The sequence below is a fragment of the Cynocephalus volans genome, chromosome 1 (genome assembly GCF_027409185.1).
Source record: "Cynocephalus volans isolate mCynVol1 chromosome 1, mCynVol1.pri, whole genome shotgun sequence".
NCBI classification, from domain to species: domain Eukaryota; kingdom Metazoa; phylum Chordata; class Mammalia; order Dermoptera; family Cynocephalidae; genus Cynocephalus; species Cynocephalus volans.
The window spans coordinates 258332413-258360255 of record NC_084460.1 but is presented as its reverse complement, the minus strand read 5'-3'; the positions used below and the strand labels follow the sequence as shown (position 1 = coordinate 258360255).

At 37.0% G+C, this 27843-nt stretch overlaps 1 protein-coding gene across 1 annotated transcript in view; it reads left to right on the top strand.

Moving 5' to 3' along the window:
• Window positions 1-15312: 15312 nt before the first annotated feature.
• The window catches only part of TMEFF2 (transmembrane protein with EGF like and two follistatin like domains 2), a 231119-nt gene continuing 218588 nt past the window's right edge, over window positions 15313-27843 (top strand). The window contains exons 1-3 of the mRNA XM_063113558.1: window positions 15313-15484; window positions 17777-17886; window positions 25160-25289. Of these exons, the coding sequence (XP_062969628.1) occupies window positions 15313-15484; window positions 17777-17886; window positions 25160-25289 (412 nt within the window). The remainder of the gene's footprint in view (window positions 15485-17776; window positions 17887-25159; window positions 25290-27843) is intronic.

Below are 27843 nucleotides of genomic sequence, written 5' to 3'. Positions count from 1 at the left end.
ATAGGTTTAATATCCTTGATTTATGCTCCCAAACATTTTCTGGTTCTTACCCTTTTCATAATACTCCTCATACTTGATTTTAATTTCTTCTTTGTCTTTCCTTCTAAACCACGAGAGTAGAGATTATGTCTATCTTGTTTACCATTCTATCCTGATATTTAGTGTAGTGCCTAGGATATGGTAGAAGTGAAATAAATTAGTACAGGATAACTGATTTATAGAAATAATGAATGATTTTGGATTTGGGGAAAGATTTAAAATAGTCTCTATAGGTCTAGAGATATACTGTGACAGCCTTGTTCATAAATCACAGTGTGGTCATGTTTGTTAAACAATAAAAGCAATATAAATTATGCCATTTGTAAATATCAGTAATCTAAAACATGGATATCACTTCCCATCATTTATTATACACATTGTAACTTCATTTATCTAATCATTGCCCAAAAAGCATTCAAACATTTCATTTTATGACCAGCCATTCTCTGGTCATTTGGTCTAAATGGTTTGTTCAACAATTCCAAATTTTTTTCCCATCAGGAAAACTGCAGAAGCCTCATAACTTGCCTGCTCCCTTACAATCCATTTTACACCCAGGAGCATTAGTGATCATTTTTAAAACATAAATCTAATCTGTCTGGACTCTGAGTAAGCCCATGAGTGGTTTTCCATTATGCAATCCTTGGAAAGTAGCAAGCCAAAAGCCTTCTTATGGTTTACAAGAGCCTACAGGATCTATACAACTTTATTCCTGCTTACCTTCTACAACTCACATCATTCATTTATTTAACAAATATTTATGAGTGCAGTGTTTGCTAGACATTGTTCTAGTTGCTGGGGATGCAGAATTCCTGCCCTCATAGAGCTTGCTTTAATGGTCAATTGAAGCCAAGTCCTGTCTCTTCACACTAGCTCCCAACGTACCATCTTCTCTCTGGATCCTATCCCGTTAATACTACTCCTGTTAAGTCGCCAGTGAACGTCACATTGAAAACTCACATGGAATATTTTCAACCCTCATTTTACTTGGCCTCTCCAAACTCATGACAAATTGCTCACCCACTCCTCATATAAACACTCAAGTATCATAATTTAACCCTATCTAAATAGCAACACCAACACTCAGGAGATGAAAAGAGGATGGGGGGCAAGACAGAGCCCTGAGAAACTCCAACATTTAAATGAGTGAATGAAGGAAAGAATGAATAGTTCCCCAGCTCCTTAGAACAGGTTAGTTTACTCCATTAAACACTATACTTATTCTAGGAAGAGAACCCTGCACTACTTTTCCATGGAAATTTCCACAATCACAGTTACTTATTTGTGTAATTACTTGTTTAATATTTATCTTTACCACTAAACCCATTTCCCTACTAACCCCCCTAAGACTCTGTTAATCTTGTTCCCTGCTGCATCCTCAGAGGTAGCTTGAGGTCTAATTCATAGCAGGCATTCAGTATTGTAGAATAAATGAGTATACAATGCTACCACATGTTTGTTTCATTGTGTAGCTGTGTGATTGTGTGTTTGACACCCAGATGGTGAGAATGGTAGATTAATGCCCCCAAATTACTAACAATAAATCAACTTACTGAAAATAAAAACTATTCATAAATTATGGCTAATCCCACAGTAACATAAGCCTTTCCCATTTATACCAAAGATCACTGATTTGAGAGTTATTTCTGATATTTTATTGTTCTAATAATGACTGCTTCCTAATTAAACACTAACTTAACCTAGAAAATAAAAGCAGTGATTTTAAAAATGCAGCATAGGAGTATGTAGAAGTGAGGCTGAAAGTTGAGAAAATTAAAAAGAAGACTCTGATATAAAGATTAAAGCTGTATTTTCACCTCCCTATTCTCATAAGAAGTATATTTTTTAACTTATTTTATCCTACCATAAATTCACTGGATGTTCTTGTAACAAGTAATGTAAATCAAGTAAAAATATGCAGAATAATATACTAAGCAACAACTGGAGTAAACTTTTGTACTGCCTTCATTCTTGTTAGCAATAATCATCTAATGCCAGATTCTGAGGTATATTTTATTCAAAGATATTCACAAAAATATTTGCAAAGTCACCATAACTTTGAAAAGTGGTCTATAAAACTCTTTTGATAACACTGGGGATTTTTTGTTTTTGTTTTTAATTCTAAATTTTACTTCTAAAGACATTATTGGATAATGAAAGAAGTAAAACATGCATATAAAAATACATGCTTTGTAAGCTACGTGGGCATATATATACATATATGAAATATATTTTTATCTTATCTAAGTTTAGATTGAGATATATACAAATACTAAAATAATCAGACATAATATACAAATGTTTTTTCTAATAAAATATGCATTCAACATAGTTTTATATTTCTTCCTATATTCCCCAATTGTAATCTTATGCAATTTAATAATAAATTTCTTTTTTTATCAGAGTCCATCAGTATTAAAGAAATACAAAGTAAACCAAATAAAACTTTCATACCAAATTGCTTCTTTTTGTGAAAAAGACTTACATAATATGGTGATGTTCTTTTTCCTATGAATAATACAAAGTGACTCCTAAAATATGGTGTTTAGCCTACATTTAATATTTAACATGTATCACCCTCATGAATTGGTTTTGGAGAGGTCTTTGGAACTCCTGAAACTACACGCAAACATTTGTGGTATAAGCTTATGAGCATTTTTCTGGGAAGACCTTAGCTTTTATCCACTTCTTAGCAATGTGGTCTCCTAAAAGTTAAGTACCAACAATACATAGAAAAGGGAGTAGAAGTCCACAGTGAAATAGGTAATTAATGAGACTTTGAAATCAACATTTTATACAAGGCTGTTATTGTACATGCTCAAACGAGGAAAACAATATATTTAAGATTTATTTTATGTTTTAATTAACATTATATAGACTTCCATATGCTCAAAACTCACAGTAAGTTATTTAAGATCAGTAATCTATGACTAAAATAACTTTTTAATGGGTGTGTCTGTAGAAATCAGATTTTAAAATGATCAAACTGATTGATTGCCATTCTGTGTGTATAGTTTCAGAGATATCAAAATAACTAATCAACTAGCTTAAATTTGTCTGAAATCTTCTCCAAAAGAAAGTAAAGTAAAAATAAATAATATTTTAAAATCAAACTGCAATCTTAAATGTTATATGGAGATGACTTACATCTCCAGACAAATAACTCAATGTTTCTTAATGCACATTTTCATGAAATATAACTTTCTACAAAGTGGCAATGCTCTCAATATGTTTATATTTAATACAAATATATATTGCACACCAAGATGAAGGCATTTTGTTGCTATGTCAATAAAAGAAACATTCATTGTCTAACCCTTACCTTTCAATCAGAGGACACCGGAAAGACAATATTTTATTAGAGAGGTAGGACTTGTTAGAGAAATAGCTTATTGTTATGGAATGTAAGCCTACTAATGCTGTAAATTTATCTTCACATATGTCATGTAAGATGCATTATCACCCATTAGATTCAGATATAAACTAAACATTAATGGAGGTATGGTTGATATCTTTTTACCACAATATCCTCCCAGCCAAGTGTGCAATGCCTCTGAACACAGCTCTTTCGTCTAAATGGTAGACCACTCTAAATGATATGCAATTCAGAATTGTGCTATTCTACTGCATTAAAACACAAGCCAAATTAGCATCCATTTCCAGTATAACTTTGCAAGTGAGAGAATGTACGCAACAAGGAAGTGATCACTTACCTTTAACAGTTTAAGAAACTGAAACTGATGTTTACAATACATATAGTCAAGCTAGAGAAGTTTTCATTCAGCTCTTTGAAGTCATCTTGACAACTCAAAATTTAAGTTCATTCTTACAGTGCATTGATTCTTCAGTTAGAAAACATTAGGTAAATATTTTAATATTAATTTCTACATCTCTAAAATGGAAATAAAAGTACCTTCCTTACAAGGACGAATAGAAATATTTAAAGTTATGAAAGAAACAAATGCTGTGTAAATATTATTGACATTATTACTAATATATAATTAAACATTGGACCTACTAGAAATATATTTGGTCATAAAATTAACATTGGCTTTTTCCATATTTACCAATGACATTGTGTTTCTCTCCTCACCCATTCACTGAATCACACATCACAAATATCTTAAAAATACGTAAGTCAAATAAAAAACTCCTACAAAAAATTTTAAATCCTCTAAATTATTAGGTTATATTTACTTAAAGGGAAATCACAGTTTGAAGTTTCAATGAAATGATGGATTATGAAGAAAACCACCACTTTCTATTTTAGACAAAGTGACTGAGTGGTGTTTGAAGTCTATGGTTCTATCATCTAAAGTTTCCTGGTTTTCTGGACTTTATTAGCCTATATATAAAAAATAGGAAATATCATATATGAAGTAATTTATAGTATACTGAACACTAACACAGATCTATCTATTTACATTTTTTGATATCTACCTTGCTCTTGAATTAGGAGTAATTTCTCAAGCCAGAGTTTTGGGAGCTGGGGCAATTGGAGGAAAAAGTGTCACCAGTAATCGCCATGGCTTCTGATTTGGGCTTCAGTAACAAAAACCAAATCATATCATTTTTCTTCACTTTGTCCACAAATAATAACAAATAATAACTGTGCAGAAGGCTTTGCACATTACAAATCTCATTTGATCCTCACATTATGACTGTCAAATGACAGATATAAAGAAAATAAGGATCAGTGAGACAAGGTTCACACAGTTTCAAGTGTCAGAGCCAGAACATGAAACGAAACCAGATTTCCCAATTCAAGTTCAGTGTCCTGGCCATTACCTCAAAGGTGCTTTTGGTGTGATTGCTATTCCATTGGCCGATTGTCTACATAGGGAAAAAAATAGCCATTTTAAAAAATACCTTTTAATTTTTCCATAACTGAAAAGAAAGATTTGCAGGAGAAAAGAGCTAATTCACTCTGTACTGGTGTGTCATGTTAAAACACTATTCTTTGTATGCATATTAGATGCAACTATCACGGTATGATATAATTAAACTCCTTTAGAAAGAGTTCAAGACCAACCCAATATATGATATGGCAATTAATATTACAAAAGGTATGATTATGCATTATGGTGGCAAATGGACAAGAAGTCAGAGCTTGTAACAAATTATGATCTAACTTCAAAATTTGTGTGCAAGCATATCTGAGTTAAATTTGAAAGATAGTTTTAATATTTCCAATAGTGTACTCAGGCTAAATACATACCTCAATGAGAATAGTGAAGAACCAAATATAAGGCTTTATTGGGTTAGCTACCTCAGTATTGCCCCCTAACAGCATAGTTATGCTCTCATGTGGTGCTTAGTCTTTTTCTTAGGGGGTAGAGTGGATATCCTCATTGCAAAGAGAGTATATCATACATCATTACTGCATTGATTTAATTATAAAATAAAATAAAATAAAATAAATGTCCATAAATAGGGGACTGAGTGAATTATGAGACATCTAAAATGGCATTCTACCCAGCCAAATGAAGTAAATCTCCTTGTGTTAAGTGAATAAAGCAAGAAATAGAGCAGTATATATGGTAAGAGTCCATTTTCAAATCAAAACGATAAACTCACATTATGTGTGTGTGTGTGTGTGTGTGTGTGTGTGTGTGTGTGTGTGTGTGTGTGTGTGTGTGTGTGTGTGTGTGTGTGTACAGAGAAAGAGAGAGAGAATATGATATGCCTGGACAAATCTGGAAGTGTTCTCAAAAGACTGGTGGCAGTGGTCACCTTTGTGGAAGTGAGACATGGAGACTAGAAAGGCAGGGTGACTCTGTATAATCTCCTTATGGTTTGATTTGTTTATCCTATGTAGATGTATACATGTACACATATGCATACATTAGGTATATTACATACATGTATATATATATGTCTGTATATATATAGAGAGAAAGAGATAAAGTCTTTGTGTGTGTCTGTGTATGTCGACCCCCGAATATCACCTGCTTCCTACCTTTCTTTCCCTTTGTTCTTAACACCTGAAAACCTCAAATTTCACATCAAGACAATTTTTATTTATTTGTTTTATGGTCTGATGAATTGGGCAATTGATCTCCTGACATGAAGTGATGGGAAATATGAAGATAGCAAAAAATAAAGGCATAATTACTACCTGAACACATGGATAAAATAGTCCCACCTGAGGTAATGAGACCAGTGACCACTCCTTAGGGAACACACAGCCAGAAAAAGCAAGGAGTTAAAACTCCACTTATCCTTGCTGAGGCGCTCCCTGATGTGCTCTCACCGTCATCTTTTCAGCACTGGCCTTTGACTCCAAAATATGTCTTGCCGATAAAAGAAAGTCTAAACAGAACTTCCAATATATTCCAAGGAGATTTCACTACCCTTCCTGGTTATGGTGTAAATAGGTGCATTTTTTTCTGGAGTGTGTTGATTAATGTACTCAGTTTTGATGTTTTAATTTAATTTAGTGTCATTTATTGAATGCCAACTTTATACAAAAACATTTTGCTGCATATTTGGTATATACATAGACAAGGAATGGTGTCCCTGAGTAGAAATTAATGATCTTTGAAATTCAGTATTGTTTGACTAACAGATTGCACATAAGAAGCAAATCTCATATACCAAAGTTAGGATTTATGAAATGTGAATTGGAGAATTTACATAAATTTTTAAAAATCTAGTTCTATAGTTTATTAAATATTTCTCTATAGAGACATCTATTCTCCATTATTAGATATACTAAAGTATAATACATGTATAATGTGCAGTAGACATCTAATGTAGCTGCCTTGAATTAAATGACCCCCCAAGACTTAATCCCTACTGTAACTGATGAGAGTAGGAAATCCTATTATGGTAATTGAAAGGTGGGGCCTTTATTAGGTTGTAGGACCACGCCATAGTGAATGGATTAAAAACGGTGGTTGTGGGCACGGTTTGGAGGGCTTTAAAAGGAGACTGAATGAGGAGGTTAGTGTCTCTCTCTGTTCCACCATTTTCGGCCATGAAACCCCTGTGTTGCTGAAAAGCCACCACCAAAGAAGGCCTTAACCAAAGTGTTCCCTGAACTTTGGACTTCCCAGCCTCCAAAACCGTAAGCAATAAATTTTGTTTTCTTTACAAAGTAGTAAGTTCCAGATATTTTGTTACAAGCAACAGAAACAAATACAGTAGTTAAATGAAATTTTTAAATACATCTAAGACGGGGATTTTAGGATTACAGAGAAAACTGGTCTATATGAGGAAATAATGTAAACAGCTAAAGTAAATTACAAAAAAAAGAAGGAATGCTGCCCCAGAAAGATGGAATGAGGGGCTGCCTTAACTCCTGATGACTTTCTTTTTTCATATTATTTATTATAAGCATATTATTATTACAAACTGTGATTTTTCTTTATGCCCTTTACCAACCTATCCCTCCCCAAACCCACCCCCATCCCCCATAGTCTCACCCCTATCTCTAGTATTCTAAAAGTTCAAGGAATTATTTAGGTCTTTTCTTTCTTCTTCTTTCTTTCTGTCTTAGCACCCAGTTATAAGTGAGAACATGCAGTATTTCTCTTTCCATGTCTGGCTTATCTCACTCACCATAATTTTCTCCAGACTCATCCATGTTATGCAAATGGCAGAATATCATTCTTTGCGATGGCTCAGTACTATTCCATTATGTATGTATACCACATTTTCCTTATCCAGTCATCTGTCAATGGACATTTAAGTTAGTTACATATTTTGGCTACTATAAATAGAGCTGCAACGAACATGGGAGTGCAGGTATCCCTTTGACATGATGATTTCCATTCCTTTGGATATATATGCCCAGTACTGGGATTGCTGGATTGTATGGCAGTTCTATCTGTAATTGTTTGCGGAATCTCCATACTGTTTTTCATAATGGCTATACTAATTTACAGTCCCACCAACAATGTAGAAGAGTTTCCTTTTCCCCACATCCTTACCAGCATTTGTTATTCTTGTTCTTTTTAATAATGGCCATTGTTACTGGGATGAGATGATATCTCAGTGTGGTTTTGGTTTGCATTTCTCTGATGCCTAGTGACTTTCTCTTTGTAGGATTCAGTCCTTTCTGTAACCTGTCTTCTTCCTCCCCCAGAGTTCCACAACATATACTCCCTCTTGTTGTCCCAGGCTAATTTTCCTTGTTATCCAAGTCATAAAAAGAACTTTGGCCCAGACAGAAAACTGAGGCTCAGAGAAACTAAGTAACTTACCCATGGACACCGAGCTTGTAAGTGTCAGGGTAAATATTCCAACTCAGATATTCACAGCTGCCTGCCCCGTCATGTAGCCTTGCCTATCCTCGTATCAGAAACTCCAACAATAGCCAACGAGTGGCTAAGTGTCCATATTTATGCCGTAAAGAGCTAAGTATCGAGGTGTAAAGAAATCAATTAAATCCTCCGTAAAATCTGTGAAAATGTTTTTTTAAACATTTTTAGTATACTCAATAATATAAGATACAGCTTTTCAGAAAATAGTGCTACCAGACACAATTTGCATCTGATGCTATGTTAAAATCACTGCTAAGAAAATTACAGTATATAATTGAGAGTTTACATAAAATAAAATTGTGGAAAATTTTTAAAGGTTGTAAGATTTTGGGGGATAGGACAGGCTGACATTTTAATCATTTCCTCAAAATGTTTATGATGGCAGAGAATATCGAATCAGAAGTTGTGGAATATTTACACTACAATCCTAAAGAACTAACACCTGATTGTGAACTGGCTTTATTGATGTTTCTGTGAAGAGAGAAGTCAGAGCAAGTGACCAGCACCTAAACTGCTGACAATTTTTTAAAAAGCTCGTTCCTTTTAAACTAGTGTTACGAATGGAGTAATACACGGAAATCCATTGTCATGGTTTATTGTAGTGTTTTCTCGCTAAAAGGGATTCCTTGATCAAATCATATTGGAAAAGCTGAGTTCAATAAAGTTAAACAGGTGTTTAGTTTTATTTGGTGTATTTTGGTTTGATTTTACTGCAGGGCTCCTCAGAGCCTTTAATATGTAAATGCGCATTGTAAAGCTACAAGTGAGTGCTGTTTACATGAAGCAGTTCCCAAATTTATTTTATGGCAGAAGTCCCTCTCCTCTGTTTTTTTTTTTTTTTTTTTTTTTTTTTCTTTTCTTTCTTTCTTTCTTTCTTTCTTTCTTTCTTTCTTTCTTTCTTTCTTTCTTTCTTTCTTTCTTTCTTTCTTTCTTTCTTTCTTTCTTTCTTTCTTTCTTTCTTTCTTTCTTTCTTTCTTTCTTTCTTTCTTTCTTTCTTTCTTTCTTTCTTTCTTTCTTTCTTTTCCTTCTCTCTCTCTCCCTCTCTCCCCCTCACCCTTTCTTTGAGAATAAACAAGTGGGAGAAGGAGCAATGAGTGGTTGAGAACATTAGTGCTCGAGGGACCTGCTCTGCCACTGACAACTTGGGGAAAAAAATTCAATGTCACAGATAATAGAGAGAGAAATGATTGAGGGTTATTGTGAGAAATAAATGAGTAAAATTCTCAGAACATAAAAGACTAGATAGTACTAATAACAAATTGGAAAGAACTGCCTTTATTAATTTTTTTCACAAAGCCTGGGAATAGTCCAGTTCTAAATTAGCTCAATAGAAGCCATGAATAGCCAAAAACAGACATGAAAAGCAGTTTCATCCCAAACTGATTCTAGGTCCTGGTTCTGACTCCCCCAAAAGTAGGTTTCAAAATGAATTTGAAGAAAATTATTAGACTAAGACCTAAGAGAAGGCTATCATTACAATAACAGCAACTGAAAAATATTTGAATTTGTAAAAAAAGAGACACCAAGTTGTATTGAGCTGACTTGCTTGTTAAATTTAGCTCTCTTTCAATAATAATCTCTGCTTTTTTCTAAACTATTGGCAAACCAGTGGCAAACATTAACTGATTCTTACTGCTTTGGTTAGATATCTTAACCAGAGAGCATCTCCTGTGAGATGTGTATTTAAATAATTTTAAGTGGAAAAAAAATCATTCTTTTACTTTCAAAAACATAGATATTTGTATAATGAGGAAATAGCCACTCACTTACTTTCCCCAAAACAGAGGCTCTCAAACAAGGCAATGTGTTACCCCCAGCAATTCCAATTCCTAGGGTGGTTACTCTGCATCAGTATATTTTAATTCCCCAGGTGATTATGATGTGAAGTCATGATTGAGGCCCACTGCCCTAAAATGAAATAAACTATTTCCAGTGCTGAAATTACAAACATAGACATAAAATATCAAAAATAAATAAGGACACAGGAATCAATAAAGAATTGGGAAACTTTTACATTATAAATGTATTGCTTTAAACCACAGCTCATTATTTATACATTATTAACTAATTGCAGAAAAGGGTAGAAAAATAGCAAAATTTAATGACTCTCAGTTAAAAAAAAATCAACCAGAAATGAGGATGACTTCTCTGAAACATTGTCAATATTGTTTTACCTATAAATAATGTTCTGATATTTATTACATACTATAATATTGTACACTTTTTCATATAAATATTATACATGAAAACTAAGGGAATAATGATTTGGGTCATTCTATGCATGTATCCATCTACCTACCTATCACCAAAATAGGCTAGAAATTAAGGGACAAACTGTTAAGGTGTGGTGTTAGATATAAAAATGGTACTGTAATTCATTATCAATAATTAACTTACTTTGTACTTCAGTATCACAGACATAATTTTCATTTGTACACTCTCAATTACTTTTGTTTGTGTATATAAACATAACAATACACATTTATATAGTCATTCATTTATTCATTTTTACAGGGTGTCCCCCAAAGCCATTATCAGTAAATCATATATTATTTCTCCCTTAATCTTCAGAATAACCCTTGGAGGTAGGTATTATTATTACCCACATTTTGCAAATGAGAAAACTGTTTACAGTCACAACTTACTAACTCAAACATATCAGAAGCTTAATATGTATTTGGTGAACTTATACATAAGGACAGAGAGACATGTACAACCACACTGAATACAAGCTTTTATACTGTCTTAGAAACCTCTCTGCCAAAAGCCCTGTGAAAACTGAGCAAACGTTCAGGTATTCTTTCAACAGTCGTATAGGTTGTATTCTAGATCTCAAAAAGGAGGAATATTAAAATATTAAAATATAGGTCCCAGGCCCAACCCAAGACTATCTGAATCAGAATCCCTGCTAGTGGGACCTGGAATTTTTCTATTTTAAAAAAAGCTTCTCAAGTAATTCATATGATCAACCAGGAATGGAAACCACTGGATCTCCTTGCTTGTGGTTGAGATGTAATGAGTTTGATCTTACTGATGCTCCATAGAAAGGACAAAGATGCTTCACAGACAGAACCAACATGATCAGTTTCCCTCTTTAGAGGCTAAACGGAAGCAATCCAACAGAAAATGATAACTTAGGTCTTGTGCTGTGAAGTCAGACAGAATTTCACTGAGTCCCAGCTGTGCCACTGACTAAGTTTGTTACCTGGGGCAAGTTACTTGATGCTTTAACAGCCATATTCCTTCTCTGTAAAATGAAAATGATATTTTGATTCATAGGGGTGTTGTGGGGATTCAATAAAAATGTGTTCCTTCTTCTATGGCTCAATGCCTGACACCTGAGGAGCAGACTATCTTCCTCATCTTACTGTTATTGAAAAACCAGAAAGTATGAGATCAAGGAGAGTTCTGTTTGGTAGTGTGTTTTATTTTCCTAGGTTATTCATTTATCTTAAACAGTGGTCTAGAAAAACTCCCCCACCCCATTAAGCTCTGAGTAACACCTTCTTAATGATGTCTTTCCATGTGGAAACAAACAAACAAAACAAACAAAAACCCTTTTTAAAAAGTTTTCTGGAAGAATAAAAGTGTTGTGGTATTTCTACTTTAAAAATATGACAACTTGACTCTACCCCTCTGTGTCAATTCTAGGATGTGTATGCCACAAATAAACTGTTCTAGCTCAGGAATATTGAAAGCAAGTATTGCATCTATTTAAAAATAAGAATTTTGCAAATGCATAGTATGATTGGATCATATTACTAGTAACCATATAATACACAATGCAAAGTACAATTCATAGACCTGGTTTGAAATTTAATTCTAATAAGTAAACTGATTTGACCCTGTTGGGGAAAGGCTGAAGCACTAATTCAATCTTCATTGCAATAAAATTTAATGCAGGTCTACTTTCTTGGTACCTAACAAAGAGTCTAAATAATGTATATATTTGTATTTACGTATTCAATAATGCAATGCTCTGTTCAGTGAATGATGTTCTTCTGCCACTTGGTGGTGCTTGCCAGTTTCAGAACTTGCTTCTTGGTGGCACTATAATACTAAGTACATAGTAAGTGGAACAAAATCACAGCATTCCCATTGGAAAGGCTTTGCTTCAAACTGTTTAATAATTTAAAGTACCTCTGAGGAAGCAACTGCATTTGTTAACCAGTCACAACCAGTAATTAACTCCTTTGGAGTTTTAAGTTACTTTGGGCAAAATGTCTTAGGAAGGGTACATATTATTAGAAAGCATGCCAAAAATTTACTTAGCAGAGAATTCAATAACAGTTTTCCTCTGCTAATAGGTTCTATAAAATTCTACTTGTATAGCCAAGCCCTGAAATCCTAGCAAGTCCTGTTTCATTACCATAATTACTGCATAAACACTTTTAAAGACTTTGCCTTTAGTTTCAAGCATAACTTACTTTCATAAGCCTGATTAGTTACCACACCAGCCTTGCTATAGAAAATGACATGTTCTCACTCTGTAGTGTGGAGTTGTTAAATCTTGATCCACATTAAGGTTATATTTACGTTGCCTTCTCTACCAAAAGGCTGCAGCGAAAAGACATCTCTGATTTGTTGTTTTTGCAGTATCGGTTGTCAGCTCTATCTAATGGGCATTCTGTTTCCTCAAAGAATTTAGCTGCTCTGTCTAGATGCCGATTTTCTGATGCCTCCAACGTCTGGTCAAATTGATCTGTTTTAATGGAGTCTTCGTCGGTGAGGAGCAAGATGCCACCGACTAGAATGCTGGGATCTGCTGCTTAATTGCCAAGAGTGAGAAGCAGACTCTGAAATCTTTGGAGGTGGGCGGGTGAGGGGGGGGGCTGGTCTCCGGACGGAGGTGGAGATGTCAGATAGTCAGATAAAGGGATGGGCTTCACACAGGCTTTAAAAAAAGAGAGAGAGAGAGAGAGAGAGAGAGATTTCTTTGAGGCACGTAGGTGCTGCACGATCACATCTCTCACAGAAGTTAAAAAGCAAGGAAGTGGGAGGAGGTTGGAGGTTAAAGTACTTTAAAGCATGACTCGGGCACAATTTGTTTTTCTGGTGGTGTCTGCAAACGATAGATAGTCCCCATTTTCAAAGTATATCAGTGCCTCTTTTAAGTGATTGGGAATGGACCCTAATTACCTGTTAGGTGCTATCAAACAATGCTTTTCTAAATTCAGGGGACAGGGACAGAGAAGCAGGAAAGGGAAATTTAAAGAGAGAAAAAAGAGAGGATCTGACAGCTCTTGAAGGGGGGACGGGGGAGAGAAAGAGAAGGAGGAGGGAGAGAGGGAGGAAGGCGGGAGAGAAAAAAAAAAAAAAATCCTGAATCACCGAGCAATCATACTGAAAAGAAAACTCTTCCTTGTAGGGCATACAGAACACTGTAATAGTGACCCGAGTCACGGGACAAAGATGCTCCTCTCCATCCTCGTCCCGCAAAGCTCTCGGTCCCGTTACCAGTGATAAAATGCCATTAGGCTGAACAGTGTGTCCAACTGCGTGCAGAATGCAGCAGGCGGAAGGCGGGTCCCGCTATGCCTTTCGCCCAGAGTCTGCTGGAGCGAAAGAAAAGAAACGCGCAGAGCCGGCGACTCCTGCAGCGTCACATCTTCTCGCCTCGCCCAGGTGACTGGCGATCGGCAGAGACCCTCGTGAAGCGCCCAGGACCACTACCCGCGCCGCCCGTCAAAGTGAGCCCGCTCTTCCCGGACGCCGCTCCCCGGCGGAGGCGCCCCGCACCCATCGCTTACACAGAGGAGCCTTTCCTTTCCTCTCACACCACTTGTCCCCACTAAATCTGACCTTCGAAACATATCCGACCGCACCTCCCCGGGTGGTCACAGGAATAGGCTCCGGGCTGGAGATGAGCGTGCGATGAGGAGGCTGCGGGGGACTAGCGAGGGGAGCAGAGAGAAAGAGAAGGAAGAGGAGACAGCGTGCGAGGCTGGCCGAGCCGGTTGGCGAGCAGCCCGGGGATTGCAGCCTCCTGGGGGAAATGCGGCTGCTTCCCGGCCGGCCAGAGCCGTTCTCACACCACCGCCTCTCACCCTCTCCTTCTCCCCGCTCCTCCCTAGAGAAGCGTCCCTGGGCTGCCCGCTGCCACGGTCCCAGCCCGCATCCCCCCACGGCCCGGGCGCCAGCAGGACGCCCTGTCTTCCCTGCCCGCGCGCCCCTCCCCGCCCTGCTGCTGCAGCTCTCCGCCACCTCCGCCCCCACCATCTCCAGCTCGGAGAGACACCTCCCAGCCGCGGCGGGCGCTCGCAGCCCGGGGTCACGCACGGGAGAGGGGCGCTAATCCGGACCCCGCGCCCGGTAGGGGGCGTCCTGGAGCGGAGAGTGAGGGGAGTGGTATGGAGGAGTGTGGGGGCCGCCCACGCTGAAGTCCGGGCTTCTCCCCGAGCCGTCCCCTCCTAGCCCCACTCGGGCCAGCGCCTGGCGAGCCAGCCCATCTGTGGCATCCGCGGCCGCCTCCTCCTTGCACCTTCTCGCCGACCCCTCCCTCCCGGGACCTGCATCCCGCTCGACCAATCAGAGCCCGACTGCCTCTTCCCACGTGACCCCGGGCGGGCTGAGGACCTGCTGCTTCCCAAACGCCAGAGGGATGCGGGCGGCAGAGCGCGAGCGGCGGCTGCTAGGCTGCGGGGCGCTGTGACTGTCCCTCCGCCTGCCTCGGCGGGCTCCTCTCCTGCGCCCCTCGGACTCCCGTCTCCTCTTGCCCCTCCGGCTTCCCAGAGCTCCCTCCTGATGGCAGCGGCTTCCCGCGTCTCCGGCGCAGGTTCTCAGCGGACGACCCTCTCGCTCCCGGGGCTGAGCCGGGTCACTGGATGTTGCTGAAACTCTCGAGATCATGCGCGGCTTTGGCTGCTGCTTCCCCATCGGGTGCCACTGCCACCGCCGTCGCTTCTGCTGCCGCCGTCCGCGGGATGCTCAGTAGCCCGCTGCCTGGCCCCCACGATCGTGTGTTCTTCGGAAGCCGTTTGCTGCTGCAGAGTTGCGCGAACTAGTCATGGTGCTGTGGGAGTCCCCGCGGCAGTGCAGCAGCTGGACACTTTGCGAGGGCTTTTGCTGGCTGCTGCTGCTGCCGGTGATGCTACTCATTGTAGCCCGCCCGGTGAAGCTCGCTGCCTTCCCTACCTCCTTAAGTGACTGCCAAACGCCCACCGGCTGGAACTGCTCTGGTAAGTTAATAACCCCAGCCCCCTACCCCTTAACCCGGGAGAAGAACGCGTGTATCCGGCACAGACCAGCCTACCCTAGCGCGTCTCCACCGCCCCACGCCTCCCACCGCCCCAACCCCCTGAGACCTCATGGGTATCCAGAGAATCAAGGGGACTGTTCCAGGCCTGGAGGGGGTTGGGGGGTGGGGGGTCTGGGATGGGCAGACAGTGCAAGTATAGGAACCTTTGCGTGTTTGCACTTCAATTGGAGCTGTGAGGATTTTGAGCAATATTAAATGGGATGGATTTCTGGGTTCACTGAAAAAAGCACCAATCCTAGGGGAAACACTAAAACAGAACGTTTCCTTTCCCATCATTAAAGGAAAAAAGTCTGGCTAGGATGAGCGAGAAATAACTTCATGAGAAGAAATGAGCAGAAAGCAATAAATCAAAGGGTGACTGCAGGGGAATCGCTGATTCCTGCAAAAGTGCCATGAGGGTGGTCTGGTCTCGTATTCAAGACTAGGTCACACAGATTCTAAAGGAGCTAGGTTTCAAGAGGATCAATTCCTCCTCCTCCTCTTTCTCTCTCTCTCCTCTCTCTCAATCTTCCTTCTCCCTTCTCTCCTTGGCTACAAAAGACGTAGTTTTTGCAGCCCACAGATGCCCCTCTCTTGCTTCCCCAAGCCCCTGGGTGATGGAAGGAAGTTGAGAAAAGAACCTTTCAGAGGTCCTCCCGGCCGGAGTGGGCATGACCAAGGCGCGGGGAAGACGGAACCGACCTCGGAGGGCGCTGACTCCTCCATTTCTTGACAGGCTTCCATGGAGTGGCTCAGGAGCTCTTCTGGCTCGCTTGGGTCCCTTCAGAGTTTGAACGCGAGAGCTCGGCGGGCTCCGCTCTGCTGAAGCCTCCTAATTAAATAGGGCCGGAGGATGGGAGTTGCTGCATCCTGCTAGCCGGCTTCGCATTTCAGTATGACAGTATATCCGCCGAAGTGTGGTGTGATTTCATTGGCATTTTAAGCTCCATTAACATGCCTGGGTATTTTCCCCTAAGTCAGATCTAGTTTTAGCAAGTGTGTGTGAAATTTTTCATCTTCTGTAAATATAATTCTGCTATAGTTAAATGTGGCTCTAAATAAAGTGGCTTTCAGGGATGTACGTGAGCCGACGCATAGTAACTTTCGAGAGGAGGGGATGACCAACTGTTAACTTACTGGGTGAAAGAACATGTAGTTCTGAGCACTTACTGATGCAAATTCCAAAAGGAACATGATTATGCATGGTTCTAGTTTATCCTTTTAAAAGACAAGTTGAGATTTGCCACTCTATTAGATTTGGGGCAGGGAATTGATTGTGTTCTGCTTTGAGCAGTTTCTAAATTGGGCATTTTTATAAAACTGAACGTGTTTCTTTAGCTTATTCTTGGTTCATGCGTGAACGTATGTTATTTTTGAAAGAATAAGTTACACTTTGCAGGTGCCTGTTCACTTTTTAGGTGCTTTATTGAGGGAATATTAGACATCCTGAAAAATCAGTTGTTTGAACTGTTCATGGCTTTGTAGTCCAACATGACAGATTTGCTTCATCCCATTGTTTTAGGAAATTACTAACATAAATGTGAAATTAGGACAGGCAATCAAGAAATATATTGTTAGCCAGATATCTTAAAGGGGTCTGCATAAACTAAAAAGAAGGAACTGGTTTTCCAGGCAAATTGTCAAGAACTTGGCACTTCCTCCCATCCCTGTTAACTTAGAGGTGATCGATCTTCATTTGATCCAGACAAACCATCACAGAAAACCCTGTGCCTGTTTATCTTTATTATTGGGGCTTTGTTTCCTCTTTGTCTGGAGAATTTCCAAATAAGGGGTTGTTTCATACCTTAAAGCAAAAGAACGATTAAAGATGGACAAATGGTAAAATGGCATTTAGAGACCATCACCAGCTCTTTTCCAAAATGTGGAGTTTTGGAGTTATAGTCAACTTAATGAGCAGAAAATAAGGAAGCCAGGATGCAAGTGTTAAACCTTTATTCACCACTGTCAGTATTAACTCAAGCTAAAGTAAAATAGCACTGTCAAAAAAGTATGTTAAAGGAAAATTGACTAGAAAAGAATTGTGAAAAATGGAAACAAATATTGATCACTTAACTAGATTTTGAGGTTATCAGTGGAGAATGACCTTGCTGTAAGGCTGTGGATGTTAGAATTAAAATTTAGGGCAAATTCTTTAAAAGCTGAAACATAGTGCTTTTTTTGTATAAAACCTATAACATTCTTTAATGACTGGAGTGTTCTCTTTAAATTCAAGGTTATGATGACAGAGAAAATGATCTCTTCCTCTGTGACACCAACACCTGTAAATTTGATGGGGAATGTTTAAGAATTGGAGACACTGTGACTTGCGTCTGTCAGTTCAAGGTAAGAAGTCTTATATTTGCATTTTCTAATTCATTAATGAGAATACAAAACAGGGATCTCTCTTTACAACCCATCACTTGGCAATTTATAGCTATGCAAGCTAAGAAGAAAACTAGCACCAAGCAAAAGTACCGGCAAGAGAGCCAACTGATGTCAAGAAGACATACGCTTTTTGGAGAAATGTATATGCCATGGTTATAAATGCCACTGGATGTAGAAAGCTTCAGGTTGTGCTTCTGAGATGTCAAAGGAAAATTATGTATCTCTGACCCTTGTAGTAGGAATTATGTAAGTCAACTGACTGGAAAGAATAGTCAAAATAGTCAATGGGCAATAAATGTGGCTTTGTACTTTGTTTTTATTGGGCTATCCTGTCATCTTTTGATTTTATTGCTTTTTGTTTTAATGGTCTTGAGTTTCATTATCCTGACAATCTGGTTAAGTTTTTAAATTCACTCTTTATTAATGTGGCTTCAGAACTACTGTGCTAGTTTGGAAGTCATGGAATTTATTAATATATGTCAACTTTTTAATGGGTACCACATTCAATTAGAACTGAATCTCCCAGGAATCCAAAAGAGCCGCAAGTCATTTAGTGAACGTGAGAAAGATGAACTTTGCCTTGTGTTAAATTTTTTTTTTTTAATTAAAAAAGAGAGAAAGAATTTGAAGCACTGGTACCATCAAAACTAGGCTATTAGTATCTACTAAAGATAGAATTCTTAATGTCATTATTATAGTCATTGTCTAACAAATTTTTTCTACCACGTAAATTATAATTGTTCTTTTCCTCTCAAAATATTTTTATAATTATGCATACCTTCGAATAGCGTAGATGTTGTACTAATATCCTATATTCACCCTTTAGTGTTTTAGAATTACTTTTAAAAAATGCTTGAAATCTAACGTAAGACTAAACCAGAAAATATGCAGATAAACAATACTATGTATGTAAGATCAGGAAAACTTTTCCAAGATTGGAAGCAAAAGAAAATAAATAAATAAATAAAAACATTAAACTCAAAATCAGGCCTAAGTATCTGGTGTAATAGGTAGTGTTTAGAATTGTTGGTCAAATTTAAATATTTTAGAATGATTTTAACCTCCCAATGAAAGAGATAAGGAAATTTGTATTTAAATATAGTTCGAGTGGCTTTTAGATAAGCTAAAAGCTTCTTGGACTTTTTTTCTTTCTAAGAAACAAAATAAAACAACTGATATTTGTAAAGTGCACCACCTCCTGGTGGGTAAGTATTGCTGTGACTATACTACAGACTTTTATACCATACAATAGTGTTAGAAACATATTCAAAAATAGTTAATACACATGTGACACCAACTTCTAAGGTCTCCAGGCACACTGAACAATGTAATATGTTCTTTCAATAAACTACATGAAAGAGATGGAGCATAAAAACTCTCCAATTCATATATTCCCCAAACTAAAGGGGAAAAACAGAGAGATAAATCACTAATTAAAGGCCCACAGGATTTTATGGATATTTTTCTCCTTCAGTTTGTGATAACCATAAATTTATCTTATTTTCTTAACCAAGGGTAGACATAAGAAGTGAACCGATAAATGGTGTTAAATGAGCCAGGAAGAGCATTCCTCACATGGAAAGCTGTGGTTCTAAGATTTCACCAAGAGAAAAAAGGGAGTTGCTAAAACTCTAAATGGATGCATGCTACTAAATGGAAATGTATACTTTTCTTATTAAAAGAACTGTGTTCAGTTTTCAGGTGTCACAGAGGATTGTGATAAAACTTTATCAACAAAGATATTTGCATTTTTCATATATTGGCCAGCCAAATACATTTGTCAGTAATTTAAGCAATTGTTGAGTGGAATAAATTAGGGGGTGGGGGGGGTGGGCAACGAATGCAGATTTGAATAAAAACTAAAATGTAAATTTGCTTTTCTTAATGCTTGCAGCATTCTAAATTTACTACTGGATTACTACTGCTACTAGTTTGTGCTTTGCAGTAGTTATCAATCTGGCAGAAGTAAATAAACATGTCCCTACTGGAAAATTTAGACTTTGTACATACCAAGAATATAGAGTGGCTAAATTAAATCAAAGATCAAAGAAAATGTATAAGTTGTATGAAGAATAATAGATAGGATATTTTAATCTAAGATCTTGATTTAGTCTTTTCCCAATACTTTCACATAAACTTGAGTTTTTGGTTTTGTTTTGTTTTGTTTTGTTTGTTTTACACCAGTGTCTGATAAAAAGGGATAGGCCCTGAAATCTGTTTTCCTTTATACTATTATAAACTTCTGTTTCTCCTGAATTTTTAGATGCAAACAATCTTTCACTCAAAATAGGATGCAAACTATAGTTTTATGTCTGAGGGATAAATTTCAAAGAGAAATGGGTACATATGTGTAATCTGTAATGTTTTCCAATTTGGATTATTATTGGGTCACTAAAGTCAACATACATTAACTTTTACCTTTCTTTGACAATTTAAAATAAACTGATTTTGACTCTTCAAATATATTATCTCATTTATTTCTCACAATTGGGTGAGATAATTATTTTCTCCTACTTTTAAAGATGAGAAAATTTAGGTGCACAAAATAACTTATCATTAAGTGGTGACCTTAGAGTAGTAATCTAAATCCTTTGACATTAAATCCAATTTTTTCCAAGACGTTGTACATGCAAATGAAAGTATCAGTAACAACAACAAAACTTTCAGTTTATTTTAAACAATTCTTAATATCAAAAGCAATACAACTAATTCTTAGGTGATGATATGACTTCCATTAATGGCTTACAATCTTATGCATCCTACCCTCCCATCTGTACACCAAATGATACCCTGATCAATCAATTATGAAGATGAAAATTTAGACAGTAGAAGGATGGATGGATGGAAGGATAGACAGATGAAAGGAGGAAGGGAGAAAGGGAGGGAGGGAGGAAGGAACATAGGGAGGGAAGGAGCGAGGAAGAGGAAGGGGACAGGAGGAGAGGGAGGGAAGAAGACACACATGTATTTATTCATAGATAACGCTGGTCATACAATGATCAATAATCACCTTATAATTTTAAAATATGATTAATGCTTATTTTTCAGATATTATCTAATTCAAATATTAAATATTTTTATTTAATAAGCCATGCTTTAGATCTGCAAATGTTCTAGTTACTAGGGCTGCAAACAAATTGCTCAGAACTTAGTGGATTAAGACAATGAACATTTATTTTGCTCATGAATCTGCAATTTGGACAGAGCTTAATGGAGACAGCTCATCTCTGCTCTCTTTGGCATTAGCTGAGGGGAGGGGAAGGGAATTCAAAGGCTTGGTGCTATACTCATCTCAGGCCTCTCACTCATATGGTTGACTGTCAGCTGGGGACATTGGTTCTTCTCCATGTCAATTTCTTTGTATGGGCTAGTTTGGGCTTCCTCATAGCACAGTGGTTGGGTTTCAAGGGCAAGCATCCAGAGAGAGAGAAAGAGCTGTATCCTTTAATGACCTAGCCTGGGAAGTCACACAGAGTCACCTCCACCATAGCCACAGGTCTGCTCACCCTTAAAATCATAAAATTTTTACATTTAAGAAAATATAGTCAAAGAGAAGTAAAAGTTACATATGGAATGGCCAAAGGATTGGAACATATGCAGGTTTTTTATCTTTTTATTTTTTGGAAGAGAAATATGCCATATCCCAAGCCATTCCTCCTAAGCCTTGACAACTGGGAATATAACAGAATTCACTAAACATCTGTTGAGCACCTTCTACATGCCAGACTCTCTGAAAGGTGCCGGCAATATATAAAACATAAGTCATACATAGCTTCTAAATGCTGAAATCTCAGCTAAAAAAATCCTTATTAGCCAAACAAGCAATAAATCATATAAAAAATCTTCTTACATATTTTTTATTCATTTGTAGCAAAAATGAATTCCATATATTTTAAGTGTGTAAAGTTATTAAATCTACTAATATGATGTATAACTGATTTGTTCTTAAGCAATGTGGAAATTTTGGAATAAAATCATTCTATTGAAAAACACATATTTGGAAAATAAACTTAAGATTTCTAAAACATCTTAGAAAAAACAGAATCACTTTTTGCCCTGAGTGAAAGTTTTTACAACACATACATTTATGGATCTAACCATCTGGGCTTGAGTCTTGTTTTTTCTCTTACCAGCCAACTATGTGGCCCTTAGCAAGTCATTTAACATCTGAGTCTGTCCCTTCATCTGAAACTGAGCAGTATGATGATTATCACTAAAAGCTATTTCCAATAATTTGGCAAATTTTAATGCAGTAGTTTGCCTATTTTCATGCTTAGGGTTATCCTATTTTCTGATTCTAGAAATGCCACGTTTTGGTGATGTTAGATGGTGACTCTGCTAGTTGAAATACATGTCATGAAAGGCAAATAATTTATATTTCTTTTTACAAGTGAGTATTTCAAAGTATTCCATGTTTTAAAAATATGACTCAATTCTCCAAATGTCCCGGGTAACCATTTCAAATGGGGAAACTAAGCTATAAACTCATTAAATATTAAATTGCTAAGTAATATACACGAGCACCTACAACAGGGCAGTGAGAGAAACAGGAGAACCTAGGACTTGACTCCCGCTCTTGAGCTTTCATGATTTAGAGGATGCTTCCTCCTTGTGTTATTCTTATTAATGAGTGCAAGTCATGGGACTAACAGCCAAAAACATCATTCTGATAATCTACGGTTAAGCTCTTTTCAGCTCTATGGAAATCTCCCTTTTGGCTTGTGCATGGAACTTGGCAGCTCTGTTTTTAGCACTGTTCACATTTGGCTTACTGCATCCCTCAGAAGCAGCATATGAGCACTTTATCAGTTTATTCCATATTTTAAGATGCATATCAGCATTGTGTACTAGCACTTGACAGAGATAATAAATACTTCCCACTCCCCACTCACAGTCCACTAACTCTACATTTGAGTAATCTGCAGAAATAGATGAGAAGGATAAATAGAGAAATTTTAGGGATTGGAGAGAAGGAAATGGGAACCCAAATAATCTACAAAGTATTGTAACCGGGGTTGGAGATGCAGATTAAAAGGTGACCAGGGCGAGAATGCTAGGACCTGAGCACAAGAAGTCCAGCCTTCCACACTAATTATGACTGTCTTCTGCCTACTGAAAGGGTCTACAAGTCTATTGACCATAATGTCACCAGCTGTTTCCTTCTTTCTGATCTCTTCTCTATGTGTTCAGATACCATCGTAGTGTTAGAGGGTCCCCATAAATTTTACCTACATTCTCCTGTCCCAGCTTCTAACTATGGCACATTTGTCAAGCACCTATCCATCCCTTGCCTTTCTGGTTAGGGTTTTGATATGAGCACCAGCCCCATTTATTTGTTGTCCCCTTAGTGCTACTCATTGGAAAATCCAACTCTTCGCTGATGTTTTGCTATTATCTTCTTTCTTGAGTAGTAGCAGACATTCTCAGTCCTATAATAGGGCAGTTTTCAGCTATAAGTTTAAAAAGTATATTTGGAAAGCTTGCGGAAGACAGCCTTTGCACAAGTACCACACTATCAGAAGTGAATTGCCTGTTGAGTTAAAGATTAGTTAAAGTTAATCAAATCAGTTTTTAAAATATAATCACATATATAGACTGAGTCTAGAAGCCAATAGTGTAACTGTGGAAAGAAATTATTATATAAAGGACTTCCAAAATATCTAGATTATAAATTGTAGAAAGAAAGATAAGGAAGATTTCTAAAATATGTGCTAAATCATCCTGTAAGCAATTATAGTCAGCATAATATAAGTATCATACAATTTGGATTTACTGTTTGGAAAAAAGTAAATCACAATTAGCATAATCTTATGTAAGTTTTTCAATAATAGATTAAAAAGACTCATAAAATCAGACTTTTGTTTTACAGAACATTGACTTATGTGATTTATAAATTTGTTAGGATGATTAAGCTATTATTATACAAAGGCAACGAGTAGGAGTTAAATAGTTGATTGAGAATTTTGGAAGTACAGATATTGTAAAAAAAAAAAAAAGTAAAAAATAATCTCAAGTGTTTATTAATCATTATTATTGAGAGTTTATTTTTTGTATTTTTCATAAATCATTGAGTTGACATTGACTTATGATAGAGTTTAAGGTTTATTATCATATACATTAAAACTTTCCTAGCTGTCCCACTAGATCATTGGTTTCTTTTGTATGTGTTATAAATTTACAGCACATAAAAAATCCACAGATTTAAATTAAATGTGGAAAATAGAAAAGTGTTTTCACATGTATCTGTATGTATGATATTCCTTACTCAGTTTCTGCATAGGTGAGCATTTGTAAATAATCATCTTGATTATTACATTTGTTGTAATTAAACAATGAAGTGCATCAGTAGTGCTAATCATGAGATAATCACATCCCTGGCATAATTAGAAGGTATAGGACACAGCCAAGTATCGCTAATGCCTTAGAGTGTGGATTATAGTATGATGACTATAACCTGTAGTTTGTCTAATTTTCATTGTAAAATGTGTACTTTTTTGTAATGAGGTGGTTTTAAAAATGAACTTTTCTCTGTATGAAATATATATTAGTAGTCATACGTTGGAATAGTCAGTAAAGTTTGCATATAGTTAAGAAGTTGTTGAATTTTTTCTTTGTATTCCATAGTCTTCTTTCACTCTTGACTATGTCCAACAATATCTAATGGTCTAAACATATACAAAAACTTAATTAGTAAACCAGTATTTTATCTGAATGTTTGAAAATGTGTAAAGGTTAAAACTCAATAGAGAAAAAACAACTGAGGAGTAATTGGATTCTTTGGCATTTTAGCTATATACTTCTGCTCCAAACACAAATACACATTACCTACTTTTAATAGCTTGAACATTGTAGTGTGTTTTTTTTTTCCACCAAGTCAGATGGGCTATATATCATAAAAACAATGTTAAATAGTATTGATACGTTTGTTCACATAACTTTTTCATGCTACTTGTCCAATTACTTTGTTGGATTTGTCTGATCAGTTCAGGTGCCTTTTTTTTTTTTTTTTGACCCCTGTCTAAATCAAATGACTGGTTGTCTGACTTGACATTGCCTTTGTGTATTTTTGAATGATGCTCTTACAAGGTTGAAGATTTATAGGATACAATGGAGATCACTGAAAAGGAAGACACGCGGTCTCTTTTGTAAATGATTATTTCTGTTCAGGATGTCAGAGGGATGCAGACTCCAGTACTAACCACAGGCTTACATCTGTCTTTGTGTTCCCTAGTGCAACAGTGACTATGTGCCTGTATGTGGCTCCAATGGTGAGAGCTACCAGAATGAGTGTTACCTGCGGCAGGCTGCCTGCAAACAGCAAAGTGAGATACTCGTGGTGTCAGAAGGATCATGTGCCACAGGTATGTATGTAAATCCTTCCTGAAACCTTCTGGATGGATTTTGAATCCAAAAAAGAAAAACGTCTTGCATTAACTGTTATCTCCAAATAAATAATTCAGACTATGTATTGACTAGACGACCTTCTTAGTCTTTTATACAAAGCATGCATTATTCTTATTCTTCATCTTTTTTACATTTCAAATCACTGTTGGAAGAAAGAGGAAATCCACCATAAGGTCATTGATATATTTAAATGCATATGTTATTTAATGAAATGCAGACAGTGGAATAAAAATCAAATATAGTTATAAATCTAGTTTGACTCCCCAGGTGCAAATGTATAGAAAACTATTTATGCACGGATAAAATTTGTTTGTTTTGAACAGTAACATTATCTGCTGGAGAGCAGCTTTCCAGGTTTAGGTTCTAAGTTTAAGACCTAACCTTAACAGCTCTACAAAATGCTCTTCTTACAATTACCAGACTGTATTGAAAAATGTGTCAGTAATGGATAAAACTTCTAATGACACCTATCTTTTCTGACACAATTAACCTGAGATTCTACAAAGCTTTTTAGTCATATTGTACCACGGATTCTGTAAAGAACGTGAGGAGGAAGAGTGATTTTGTATGCTCTTTAGCTTTTTAGGTTTTCCTTTTGTGTACAATGATTGTTAAAGCTCAACAGCCTTACAGCAGAAAAAAACAAGAGGCCTAAAGCCATGCTTGATAAAGCAATGCTTAGAATGGAGCTCAGTTTTCAGATTAGGCTGAGATATCAAAATCGCATATATTAAAGAAACGTTACTGTTCCATAATAGTTGCCCTTAACGGTAAATAGGCATCCTTCTGGAAAGTCATAATTTCTGAAAATTTGGATGATATAAGCATATTTAGGGGAAAAAAATAATATAAAGTATAAACTCCTCCAAAAAGGAAAATAGAGAATAGTGTCAGGAAAAGTCTATTTTACTCAGTAGTCAGTCCCTCTTACATGACAAGTATTTCTATTCCAGAGTATTATGTTAAAAGTTATGTGTTTGATGGCTGAGGCAGGGTGGTAAATCTTTAAAAAGATTATCTTAAACCTATTGATTGTTAGTAACTGATAGTATTCTAAGTTGTGCTGGTGACTACCATAGTTTCTAAGAGTTAGCAGAAGAAAATGGTATTATTTCTCGTGAACAGTGATGTAGGCTTTTTTGTTTTGGTTTTGGTTTTTAAGTAGCCTTTTCTCTTAAATGATTCTTTGTCTCAAGATGTGAATGTTCTTCCTGGAAGGGTGGTCGGGAAGCAAGCTGAACTGGGGGTCTACTAACTTTTTATTTGCTAAAGTAAACACATCATTGCTGCTTGGTCTGAGACTGAGTAGTAATGAATAAAATGACAGCAACATGTGAGAGTCATTGGGCAGGCTTTTCCAGTAGGGAAGGAAGAAGACTAGAATGCTATTTTCATAGGAAGGATAGGGGAAATAGAAAGACAACGATCAAACGAGTTCTGAAAAATCAATCAGCCATACCTAAGGGAAAAAAATGAAAAGTGGTACTTTAGGACGAATGAAATAGAAAAAAATGGAACCTTTGACTCCCAGAAATCAGGAAGATTGTAGCCAAATACCACAGGGTATTGTAGAAAGGATTTGCTTATTCAACATCATGGAGGATAACTCTTCTTCTCTGACAATAACCAAATGGGAATCAGGAAGCAATAGTCATGACAAACAGACCATAAGTTATGGTTATGGCTAATGATGTTAGTAGCAAAATCTTTCTTACCTACCAGCCTTCAAGTTCTTGTCAGCAAATGGTGTCACCTTCTCCTGATTCATTCAAATATTTCCATTCCTGTCCCTGATGTGCTGGTTATACTATGAAAATAAGTACTTAGCCAACTAGAAAATTCAATCACAATTGAGTAATCCATCCTTAGCTTATTCACATACTCAGAATTCTACAAGATTTAATTAGTAAGCCAGTCTTGCAGAATACATCTTCCATTGACTTGTAAATCTAAAAGGTTTTTGATCTGAATAATGATGGTGGAGAGACCAAAGTAATTTTGATTAACCAGGTCTGACTGTAAATAAATTAGGGTCTGACTTTTGACCTAAAAGGAATTCTCATTCTTATCTTTGTAGATTTTTCATTTTTTTAGAATATTGCTTGACACTGAGTGGGTTGCAATCTGTGATCTCTAGGAATAAAAGGCAGTAAAAGATATCACTTTATGTTTATTATATTTCATTGAACTTATAAATCTTTTTTTGGTCTGGAAAATGGTTTTCTATTGCACAGTCTGCTCAATGGTCTCACTGTCAATTTAAGGTTTTTTACCTTGTAAGAAATGCATTGGTTGATTAGAAGCCCATATTCAGGTCCAACAGCATGACTTTTTTTCTTAGGTGTTTCTGTTTCACTTTAGTAGGCTGTTTATCCCTAGTTTGCCAAGACGATTCATCTCTTAATGGAGAAAACATTAAAACTTCCTCTCACTATTCCACAATGATGCCACAGGCTTAAATGATCATTTTTCCAATCTATTCCTGCTTTCTTACCTAGCTATTTAATTTGG